The sequence below is a fragment of the Pipistrellus kuhlii genome, unplaced genomic scaffold (genome assembly GCF_014108245.1).
Source record: "Pipistrellus kuhlii isolate mPipKuh1 unplaced genomic scaffold, mPipKuh1.p scaffold_m20_p_19, whole genome shotgun sequence".
In the NCBI taxonomy this organism is placed as follows: Eukaryota; Metazoa; Chordata; class Mammalia; order Chiroptera; family Vespertilionidae; genus Pipistrellus; species Pipistrellus kuhlii.
In genome coordinates this window covers 10602050-10614370 of record NW_023425504.1, presented here as the reverse complement: position 1 = coordinate 10614370, position 12321 = coordinate 10602050, and the positions used below count along the sequence as shown (strand labels likewise).

Here is a 12321-nt window from a genome sequence, read left to right as displayed (position 1 = left end):
ATCCCCAGTGGGGGCATGCAGGAGAAAGCCAATTGATGATTCTCTCCATCATTGATGTTTCTATCTCTCCCTCTCTCTCCCTTCCTCTCTGAAGTCAATATAAAAATATTTTTTAATTTATAAAAAAGAAAATTTCATTTCCCCCAAATGATTTTACTTTGATTTGCAGCAATCTAGGAGGTGTGTCTATACAACACCTTGACCTACATGTCCAAAAGGATTTTAAAAAGCATATGTGTCCTGTGGAACTCAATTTTACTTCTCTGACACAGTCACAGCTGTGGAATTTTATTTTTGCCCTAAAAAACTTTTTATATCACCACCACTCATTACACCTACAAGTTTCATCAGCAAGATAAATTATTTGCAATATTCCAAATTGTTTGCAATCTTCTTAAACACCAGAATATTGTGGTGACCGTGACTTACACAATTCTCATTGGACTGAGACAGCAAATTTCCCGAGGCCAAGATTCTCTTAAGATGACAAAAAAAAAAAATCTGTTAGCACTGGAAAGGAGAGGATAATTCAACAGATTCTGCCAGAATTTCAGCTTTCAAGAAAGGGCACTGTAAACTGAGGGAAGGGAGAGTAGGGAGTGATGATGCCTCTGAATCTCAGTGGCCACCAGAAAGTCAGAGGGCTCCATTTGCCTGAAGCTGGACAGAAGAAACTGCACTGGTTATAGCATTCCAAGTGACACCTGCAAAGCACTGCTTAGTCCAGGGCTCTGTCTAGTCCAGAGCACCTCCTAATCCAGACCAATGCCTAGTCCAGAGCACCTGGTACTGAGTATCACCCATGGAGGGTTAGCAGGGAGTGTTGAGAGAGGGTCCAGACAGGCAACCACTGAAGCAGCAGCATCCTCAAGAGCCCCTGTTGTCGCTTAAAAGGGAAACAAAGAGTACAGCCAGGACTTTACCTGCCCAGAGACCCAGTCCAGAGGCTCCCTGGCAACTAGACTTACCTTGCCCATTCCCTTACCTGCTCAGCTTATTTGTTTTGGGAAGAATGGGAGCTCTTGCTGGAGCACTTGCACTCCAACGCACCCTCCCCAGAACCACCTTATGGTACTCCATGACCTCCACCAACCCGGCATTGCAGATGGACAGAGGAAAATGTGCTCACTTCAAAAGCAAGTGGCTACTAGCTCTTCATAGATCAGGTTTTTTCGCACCAGTCCCAAATTGCAGCAAATGGGCAGGCTGCGCGTGGAGATTGGGGCTCAGGGTTTGTAAATCACAAGCAGTTTCTCAAGGATAAACCCCAGGTGGAGTCGGGGCAGCGTCCCAGCCCGCCCACAGGCCTTGAGGATCACTCTTGCACTGTAAACGGCCTAGGATGCCTGGCATGCAGCCACTAGAGAGGGGCACAAGCTGGATACACAAGCTCTCTCCTGTGTCCTCAGAAAGCGGCAGAGGGAAACCCACTCTCCTGGGAGACTAGAGCCACAAGAGAAAAAAGGAGTAGGAAAAGGGGACAAAAGTCAGCCAGGAAGAGAAAAAAAAATAAAATAAAAGAAGAAAAGAAAACAGAAAATGGTGAAATAGGAAAAGGAGGAACAAAGTGAGAGAAGAGATTTCGATGGAGAAGGCAAGATCAAAACAAGATGGGGAGCATTAGAAAGAGGGAAGGTAAACAGAAGTGAGAATAAAAGGGGGAAAGAATTCGGGAGTGGAAAAGAGGGGGGAAAAGTTTAAAGGAGACTTCTTCAGAACGGGGTGTGGAGAAGAGCTAGGACAGGTGGGATTCAGGGATATTACACACATCATGGTTCTTTCCTATGTGCCCTACCCTGTCCCAACATCAGAGTGGTGGAGTGGGGAAGGGAGGAGAGGGGGGGAGAGGGGAAGGACGCTTGTTGTGGGCTTTCCTGCACCCGCTCCCAGCCACCAAGCTGGCCAACCCTCGGACAGTGCATAGGCTTCCCTTGCTGCCAAGGCGCCTAGATCGCCGCGCCAGGACATCTGGCGCCTGCCCAGCAGGGGCGCCACCCCGAGGGCTCAAGGTGAGCACTGGGGTCTCCAGCACTCTGGCGCTGCAGAGCACCATGTCAATGTGGGCGCGCACTCACCTGGATGGTCTCAGCTTGGCATCGCGTTTGCCATCGACCACGGCAGGCACGCAGCTGGTGAGCTCGGTCCAGTCGGCGTGCAGCCCGCAGCTCCAGCCAGTGGAGAACCTGGAGAAGAGCCAGGTCTCCCGCTTACCGGGCCGGTGGCAAGTGCATTTCTTCTGACCCACGCGGCACTCGCACGGCTGCTCCAGTTGGATGTTGCGCACGAGGTGGCGGCCAAACGTGGTCCCTCCGGTCTTCTGGATGTGCAGGAACACGATCAGGTCATCGCCCTTGATGTCGAAGTCTACCTTGCGCAGGAGATCGCTGCGGCTGAAATTGTAATGGGGCACGAACCGGGCGGAGCTCTCATCCTCAGAGCGGTACGGGTCCGGCATCGGGGAGCTGAAAGCCTGCAGGCGGAGGAGCTGACATTCTGTGCCGGGGCACACGTACTGGAGGACGATCACGGCGAAGAGGAAGAGCATCACCAAAGCCAGCAGCAGCTTGTTGGATTTCTCATCCATATTCCCGACGCTGAGGGAAACCCAAGCTCGTTACGTCAATCCCGCAGCTTAGCCCGCACCCGCCGCGCGCCCGCGATCCCCCACCCCCTGGCGCCACCGTGGAGCCCCTCTCCCCCCTCCCCTCCACCCGGAGTGTTCTACCGCCGAGGCAGCAGCAGTGGCGCCCTTCCCCGCTTCCTTCCTTCCTTCCCGGCAGGCTCAGCGCTGTGGCTTCTGCCGCACAGCCTCCCCCACCTCCACCCCCAACTCCTTCCCGCTGCTCGCCTGCCCTCTCCCCGCGCTCGCCCTCTCCCCGAGCCGGAGCCGTTTCGCGGGGTTTAGTACCCCCCCAGGACCCCAGTTGCCTCGCTTTCCAACTCACACACACCCCAGTCTGAGCCCCTGCGTGTCCCCCTCCACTTTCGGGGGCCCCGTGGCTCCCCATCACCATCCCGCTTCACCCACCGGGACTCTCCAGAGCTTCTTTCTTCCCGGTCCTCTAGGCGCTCAAACAGCCGCCTCTTAGCCCGCCTCGGCGGTCTTCCTCCCCGAGACCCCAAAGCCTGAGCTCTTTCCCGCACCCGGGAGCCCACCTAGGAGGGCGCCTGGAGTGAGATCGCAGCCGGGCAAGCCGAGTTCCCCCCGGGGGGAGGGAGTCTGCCGGCAGCCAGACTTGCAGGCAGACTCCGCGCCGCCGTGCCGGTGGTGACCGGGGAGGGAGCAGCAGCAAAGCCAAAAGCGCGCTGTGTCCCTTGTCCCTTCGGAGCGCCCCAGCCCCTTCGCCAAGGGCCACCTGGAACTTTTCTCCTTTCTCTTCTCCTCGCAGCTGCCCTCCCCTCCCCGCACGGTTCCCGCTCACCGGAGCCCGGGCTTGCGAGTCCGACTTTCGCCCATAACGTACCTGGCCAGGGGGCCGAAGATCTTGGAGAAGATCGCACCGAGCACGTGCTTCAGAGAGTGGCCCAGCGCTGCCAGGCCCCGAGTGAGCAGGGCCCGGCAGAGGGAGCCCAGGTCCCAGCGTCTCCGGAGGTCGTGCATCCGCCCGCGGCGGCCTCGGGGCAACAGCGGGAAGAGTGGGGCACGCGCGGCTCCCGCCAGAGAGGAAGACGCCTTTAGGGGCTCCTCCGTCGGCGGCTGGGAGTTGAATCCGCGAGACACACCCCTAGGAGGGTCCTCGCGGGCTGAGGCGGCGACTGATCGGGGCCGGCTCTCTGCCAATTCAGCCTCCCCTCTGGAATGCCGGCAGGGACAGGTGGTGCGGGCGGGCGCTCCTCGCTCCGGTTGCAGTGACGGCTGGAGCACCCCGGCTGCACACGCAGGCAGTGCCATTCCCCCCTTCAGGCAACTCAGGGTACTAAGGATCTGGAGCGAGCTTGAATTTATGTAATACCGCCTCGCGCCTAACAGCTTTGAGCCACTTCACAAGCAGGGGGCTTGGGTTTCCTCTTGTCTTGCTTAGTAAGGGCGATCATTACAGTGAGCGCATCACTCCACTTTGGCTTGCTATTTCAAAGTCCCCTAAAATAGCCAAGGCGCCCATTGGACCCTTTCCCTCTCTCTCTCTTTGCCAATTTCCTTTCTACAACAGAAGCGGGGGCATTTTCTGAAAAGGTACGTCAACATGAAGGGAGAATCACTACCAAAAAAACATTACAGAATGGGAATGTGAGATTTTTGCAGAGCAGAGACAAACCGCTCTCTTACTACTGAATCCCTAGCATCAAGCGCGTGCCTACAGAAAGGCTTCACTTATATAAGGTTTATTGAAGGAAAGATACATGGCTAAATACTACATTGAGTGGAGACATCTAATCCTGTATGATGTGACAAATGAGGAAACTGAGACTTAGAGAGAGGAAGAAATGTGCCCAGGGTCACAGGGCAGAGCTGCAGGGTTTGAAACAAGGAAACTAGAAACCGTCAACCCATCCCTCTAATAAATAGGTACATCCTGCCCAAACCGGTTTGGCTCAGTGGATAGAGCATCAGCCTGCAGACTGAAAGGTCCCTGGTTCGATTACAGTCAAGGGCATGTACCTTGGTTATGGGCACATCTCCAGGAGCGGGTGTGTGCAGGAGGCAGCTGATGGATGTTTCTCTCTCATCGATGTTTCTAACTCTCTATTTCTCTCCCTTCCTCTCTGTAAAAAAACAATAAAATATATTTAAATAAATAAATAGGTACATCCTCAAGCCCAGGTGTCCAAAAGGCTCTTTTCACCCACAGGACAAGCAATGTAAGGATTAGCAAGGAAAGAAGAGATGTTCCCAGAACTAGATCCTCAGGACTCAGACTATCCCCATATGACTGATCAGGTGGAGCTTGCTGTATATAGGGAACTGGTGTTTCTGTGAATGAATGGCCACTCTATTCAGTCCCAAGGCTGCAGAAGTGGCACAGGTTGGCAACAGTGTTTCAGAACAATGCTGTTGGCTGGGGGTGAAGGTCAGTCATCTGAGTCCTGGGGTGGGAGCAAGTCCCTTCAGAGACAGGCTCTCCCTGTATCTCCCCAGGAACATTTGGTCCCTCGCTGAACTCTGCTCCATCCCTCCTGTTCTTTCTGTGTAATGAAGCAGCAAACACTGGTCTAGGGGTCCTGAAAAGATGTCACTTCCTGGCTGGGCAGCCCTGGAATAATCATTTGCTCCTACTGAGCCTCAGTTTCCTCTTCTGGAAAATAAAATTCATTCCTCCTTTTGGACCATTTGGGTCACTGTGATGATTGATTACCTTTGGGCAATTCCAAGTGTGAGGCTATGTTTACCTGACACTCTATGCTCAAATGTGCCCACGGGCCAATTAGGAAGGGGCCCTTGTTGGGCGGTTTTATGGCTGTGCCCCCCCTTAACTTCCTTCAGATCTTCCCAGTCCTCTCATGTGCCCCCAAACCTACTGGGAACAGTGACGATCCCTTTGTCCACCTGTAGGATAAAACTTGGGAATCCTATATTTCAGACGGTTCACCAGGTTCCAGAGGGACACTCTGAGGAGCCAGGTGCAGCAACTTGGCTTTCCAGAGAGCTCCCCTGATTCCCCAGGCTGTAGGACATGCCTATTCCCCCTGAGGGCCAGTGAGGGTAAGAGTCAGGGAAGTGAGAAGCTATGGGAGTAGCGCAGGAGCTCTGCTTACTAACTGTCCCCACCTTCTCTTTGACCAACCACATGGTCAACCTGTTTAGTCCATCTAATAAATGGCTCTCATCGCGGTGTCATTTGGGGACCCCTCTGCCATTACACCATTATCATGGCATTAAGTGAGATTCCTAGGAAAACACTTCTGAAGCAGGTGGGTGATGCCTTCATGTCTCCAGCAACTTACTCTGGAGATTCTACTCTAAGAGAGATTTGTAGGATTAGAACATGCCTTGGGTGGAGGTGAGGGTGAGGGGGTGGTAGATAGTATGAGAAAAAAAATCTGGATTTACTCATTTAGATGGTAAAAGGAGCACATACACACACACTTACAGTCTGACTCTCAGAGAAAAGGGCAGTCAGGCTGGTAATTGCAGGGCAAAGAAGGGACAACATTGTGCTGTCCAGTTTCTGATAACTAATGTCACTAACATTCTAGTGTGAATGTATACAGCAGCTCACTGGAACATCTTTGCATTTTCAAGCCTTTCTTCATGTTCTAAGGAAAACAAAGAAATGCTTCTCTCATTGTAGATTTCATCTATCAGGGCTCCTTAAAGGGGAAGAAAATTGTCTTTTGGGGCAACAGGGATCCCAAAAGTCTGAGAGGACTCCTTCTGGGGTAAAGAAGCTTCCTGTTAAGTAGAAGAGGGAATTCTTCCTGTATATGTCCCAAAAACTGTGTTTTCTTTAGACCAGGTTAAGCCTTGGCAGGAAGTTGCAATGCTTCTTGCCACCCTGGACTGCTTCCTCTCAGGAACTGAATAACAAAGGTCCTGATACTCAGAAATCAGCCTTATGTTGAAGATTGGGCTGGGATGCAAAAGAGAAAGAGAATTGTCTTCTTGAACTGTCAGCACTTTGGTTTTCCAACTCCTTATTTCTTAGACCCACCTGAGTTGTTGTTGTGTGTGTCTATTGGGTGTCCAAAAATGTATACACACACTTTGAATACTTATAAAAGTATTGCTTATTAAAATACATTTTATTTTCAACATTGAGCTATCAGCTGTTCAAGTGTGTATATATTTTGGGGGGACACCCTGTATATATGGAATTCAGAACTCGAAAGATGAGAACTCTGCAGTCTGAGCAGGGCTTCTGGTTGTCTCCACAAAAGGTTGATGATTCTGGGAGTGAGAGTAAAGGTCAGCTTGCCTTGCATACTAAGCAGTGTACCTCCAGACTTTTATTTGGTTGCTGTAATCTGAAAAGATAGCAAGAGGCATTTGAAAGAGCAGAGGCCTGGGAATCCAGAGACCTGGGTTCTTGTCTTGACTCCGCCACTAATGAGATCTTTATGACGACGAAGAAGCCACTTGCTTGCTCTTGGGCTCAGCTTCCCTATGTGTAAGAAGGCAAAATAAATATTGTGATTCGGTGGGCACTTTCTTGCTCTAACATTCAAGGCCACATGCATTCTTGTCTTCCTCAAGGGCCAAAGGGCTGCCAAACTCTGAGTCTTATCTCCAAGGAAAGCGTAGGCCTTGTCCTCAATAGTTTCTGTGACATTTTGTTGGGTCCCACCAGGCAATCAGCAGCTGAACTTATTCTGGACCTTGTAAAAGGACTGCCATCAGGGTCTCCTGTTCAAATAGGAAGAGAAACAGTGAAAACTTAATGTCAAAGAAAGTGTTGGCACTCTTTGGAGTTTAGCATAAAACACTAATGAAATATGGATTCCCCCTTATCCTGAGCATTTTGCTCAACGTTGTCTTTCCAGCTGTCACTAATTTTTTAATAATGTTCATACTATCAATAATAGGTGATTTTTTTGTCACAGAACTGGAAGGTTTGCAAAGTATTGAGTCAGTTTGTTTCTGTTTTTATGAGTCTCTCCAAATTTAATGAGCAGCAGTACTTAATGAAAACGCTGTTCTGAAATTCATGTTTCCACATTGCAGACAGGTTGGGTATATATATCACTTTCTACAGTCATCTATATTCCTCCCAGAAAACACTGAGTTTTATTTGTTTAGCTTTACAAACCATGGGACTTGGAAATTTAAAGAGGAGATGATGTGTATGCTAAATGATTGTATGTTGCAAAGGCAAGATAAGACATGGAATGCGGTCATGGAAGATCCTGAGCATGCAGACCAATGACCATCCTTCTCCTGATGCGGAATTCCAACCATTTCATGGACATTACAAGTTTTTATTTATTTATTGTTGAGAGTATTACAGATGTCCCTTTTTTTTTTCTCTCCTTTGCCCCAATCACCCCAGGTCTTCCCACACTACCCCAGGCCTTCACCACTCTATTGGCTTGTGCTCATGGGCAATGAATATATGCATATAACTTATTTGGTTAATCTCTTCCCACCCCTCCCCTTCCCTCTGATATTCTGACAGTGAATGGAAGAGTCTGTTCATGTAGGGGTCTTAAAATTATGGTAACACAAGGCCTGCTACCACTGGCAGTAGGACACTTTGCTTCCGTGAGTCCCTTCACCTCTTTGGGCCTTAGTTTCTGCTCTATAAAATAGCCGACCAGATAACTTCAAAAAGCTGGTTTAGTAGTAGGGTAAAGAGGAATCCAATCTCAAATGAGGTGTTTTTTTTGTTGTTGTTTTTTTTGTTTTTTTGTTTTTTTAAGGAGAGACCATAAGCTTGGAGAGCCCATTACCTTGGAATTTAGTCAGCACTCACTGAGGTCTTCTTGAGCCTCAGTTTTCTCATCCACGAAAATGGGGTTAATGATAGCTCCCTCACTGGGTTGTCATGCGAGTTAACTAAAATAATCTAGTGAGAGCACTTAGTCTAATTCCTGAGAAAGTAGACCTTCTATAACTTCATTTCTCTTCCCTTTTGGCTGACAATAGCTTTGATTTGAGCCCTTTGATATATTTCTCACAGTAGTAATATACACATATTTAATCACAGGTAGCTGGCCTAATTGTGACCTAGACTGGATTTTTTTATCTGTCATTTCTTTATCTGCTGTCATTTCTCACCAGCCCTTCAGACCTATCCAGTACGCTCCTGGCTAGTTTCCCGTGGGGTGGATAACCTCATTCATTGAATCACACTGAGAAGTGAAACATGTACACATGACCCCTACCAGGATATATCTATAAGAGAGGAGGTAGAGGACAATGTGAAGGATTGTTGCAATGAAATACTCTGAAACCTGTATAAAGAGCAATGGAGGAGATGATTGACATGCTGAAATGCAGAGTAGAAGCGTTAGAAGTGGAGAACTTATAATGCCAGCTCCACTATAAACTATGGACACTAATTTTCAGGTTCACTCACTTCAAAATTAATAATTGGATCTGACCCTAGCTGGTGTGACTCAATTGGTTGAGTGCTGTCTTATGCATCAAAAGGTTGCCAGATTGACTTGACTCCAGGTCAGGGCATATACCTGGGTTCAGTCCCTGGTCGGGGCACATACAGAAGGCAACCATGAATATTTCTCTCTCAAGTCAATCTCTCTCTCTCTCTCTCTCTCTCTCTCTCTCTCTCTCTCTCTCTCTCTCTCTCTCTCTTTCTCTCTTCCTGTCTCTAAACATGTCCTCTGATAGGATTTTTAAAAATAAATAAAATTGTTACAAAGTTAGTAGTTCATCTGGCCAGGGCACTTTCAATTTGATCAGCTGGTCAAACCACAACAGTTAGATTGAAAAACAGGATCAGTTTTTTGTTCATCCTGCATGAGCCAGAGCTGAGCAAGCCCATTATCCACTCAGCCCTGGGCCAGCAGCACCAGCTCACAGTGACAGAATAAAAGAGCACCAAGCTGAATGCCATGAAAACAGTGTTTGAAGTCTTAGCTTTGCCTCTATATCATTGTGTGAACCTTGAACAGTTGCTTAATGTCTCTGGGATTTACTTGCTGATCTTGGTAAACTAAGGGACTGCATTAGGTTACCCTGAAGGTTCATCCCAGCAAGAGCTTTCTGTGATCTAAGCTATGCTAATAGCTAATGAGAACAGTTGGGAAAAAACACCACTCAAATTTAGCTTTTGTGGGGGCAATGTCGGCAAAAAACCCACTACCAAAGATAACCCTCCAGCTAGTAGCTGAGTCAGAAAAGTAGAAGGACTTAACTGAGGAGGAAACATTCTTAGATCACGTGGGTAAGACAGAAATTCGAAATAAGCCTTCTGGGCTTCTACTGACTTGGGTGAAAGTCAAAACTGAAAGACTGGGAAAAAGAATTGAGAATTGACCTCTAACTGACACAAAAGCCCTAGGTAGGTTTTAATAATGAGAATAATAACAATAAGAATTGCCTTGTCTGGCCCACTGTCTCCCATTTGTTTTGGTACTATGGAATCTTGGCAGAAGAGCAGACTCATTGCTGATCTTCTGACTGGCCTCCTGGGGAGGTCTAATTTTGAATAATAAAATATAAGAGCTGAAAATTATATTTCAGAGCAACATGAAGGATTTGAAGGAAGCTAGCCTCGAGGCCAAAGTTGCTCACAGGAAAAGGATTTATTTATCACTAAAATGGGCTTGAAAGGGAATGTCATAAAAATAACCCAGTAAAAGAAGTAAATTAATTTAGAGAAATTATACATGTCACAGACTAAATGAAAATTAATTTTTGATAAGAGGAAGACCAGAGGCTAATAAAGACCTTAACTGGGCTTCTCAACAAAACCTAGATTTACTTTTAATGTACATATTTTCAAGATTCACACTTTATCAAATGGCTTTAGGATGCATAAAACTATATTAAAGCAGTGTGTGTGTGGGGGGTATGAACTTGGTAATGGGAATGCATATTGGTGCAGCCATTGTGGAAAGCAGTATTGAGTTACCTCAAAATATTAAAAATGGGGAGAAACCAAGATGGTGGCATAGGTAAACACCTGAAATTGCTTCCTTGCACAACCGCTTCAAAACTACAGCTAAAAGACAAAATGGATATCATCCAGAACCACAGGAAGGCTGACTGAGTGGAAATTCTACAACTAGAAGGAAAGAGAAAGGCACACTGAGACTCAGAGGAGGTGCTGAAGTAAAATGCAGAGGTACAGAGGCGCACATGAAAGGAAAAGGTTGGCAACTGAGGAAGCTGTTGTCTTTTTCAATTGGGAGGAAGACAAAAGCTCCAGACTGCTCTGAACTTCAGTTCTGGGTGAGACTCTGGGGACCCAGACTCATATGGGGAGAAACTGGATTGTCTGGCTTAGGATGGAACTCGAGGGTGGCTTTCTCTTAGAGGGGCTTGCAGCCATTACTGTAGGACACTGAGACATAAGTGCCTCTTAGAGCATGGCTGAGGATCAGCCATAGCTGTTTGATCCACCCTGTTGACCCCCTGAGACCCTTCCCCATCCAAGCTGTGTGCAGAGGCTTTTCCATATAAATGGCCTGGCCCTTTGTAATCTAAAATTACCTAATATACTGCAGCTGGGTCAGAGAGCACCAGAACATCCAAAAGAAGGCCCAAGTCCCCATAGCAGCTTGCATTGCTTCACAGTTGGGTCTCATCTTGGAACCTCCAGACCCCAAACAAAGAAAAAGAATCTGCATATATCTCCATATCTCCTGCTGGGTGGCCTAAATTTGCACCTCCTTGGAGATCCAAGAGCCAGTGTACCCAGTAGTCAGAGTTGGACCATCCATATTACAACTCCTCAGATCCATAAGGGACACACTCAAGGACCAGACTCAGTGAGCACCAAAGCCCCACTAAAGCAAGTCGTGCCTTATAAGGGTATCTCCAGCACAGAAGTTCTCTCATCGTAGACATAGTTGATCCTCACAGCCAATTGGCCTGGAAGTCAATTCCTCACAGTGATACAAACAGCAATCAAGGCTTAACTACAATAATACTGTGTACACAGCCCACAAAGGGGTTCACCAAGAGTGTCCACCTCAGATAATTGGGGAGGCTGAGCCACTGGCCCCTATAGGACACTTAGCACATAAAGTCACTTTATCAACACAAGGAAGCAGCCAAAATGCGGAGACAAAGAAACAGGTCACAAATGACAGAAATGGAGGACAGCAATAGAGTACAAAACCACAGTTATAAGATTTTTCAAGAATTTTTCTAGAAACCACCAATAAATTTAGTGAGACCCTCGAGGATATGAAAAAGGAGCAACTAGAAATTAAGCATACACTGACTAAAATAAAGTACAATATACAGAGATCAAATAGCAGACCAGAGGATCCCAAGAATCAGGTCAAAGATTTGAAATGCAAAGAAACAAAAAACACCTAACCAGAAAAGAAAAAAGAAAAAAGAATCCAAAAATGTGAATATAGTGTAAAGAGCCTCTGGGACAACTTCAAGCCTACCAACATCTGAATTATGGGGGTACCTGAAGAAGAGAGAGAACAAGATATTGAAAACCTATTCAAAGAAATAATAACAGAAAACTTCCCCCACCTGGTGAAAGAAATAGACTTACAAGTCCAGGAAGTACACAGAACCCCAAACAAAAAGAATCCAAAGCGATCACACCAAGACACATCATAATTAAAATGCCAAGGGCAAAAGACAAATAGAGAATATTAACAGCCACCAGAGAGAAACAGTTAGTTACCTACAAGGGAGCACTCATAGGATTGTCATCTGATTTCTCATCGGAAACTATGTAGGCCAGAAGGGAGTGGCAAGAAATATTCAAAGTGATGAATAGCAAGAACCTACCA

The 12321-nt window shown here is 47.3% G+C and overlaps 1 protein-coding gene across 6 annotated transcripts in view; it reads right to left on the bottom strand.

The window, feature by feature from the left end:
- HS6ST2 (heparan sulfate 6-O-sulfotransferase 2) overlaps positions 1-3965 on the bottom strand; it is a 308639-nt gene extending 304674 nt beyond the window's left edge. The window contains exons 1-2 of one of the 6 annotated variants that reach the window (XM_045583508.1): positions 3423-3965; positions 2076-2594 (exon numbers count right to left, since the gene is read on the bottom strand). In XM_045583508.1, coding sequence (XP_045439464.1) covers positions 2076-2594; positions 3423-3892 — 989 coding nt within the window. In that variant the 5' untranslated portion in view covers positions 3893-3965. The remainder of the gene's footprint in view (positions 1-2075; positions 2595-3422) is intronic. The other 5 variants (XM_045583509.1, XM_045583510.1, XM_045583511.1 and 2 more) reach the window with 5 other exon arrangements.
- Between the last annotated feature and the right edge of the window lie 8356 nt (positions 3966-12321).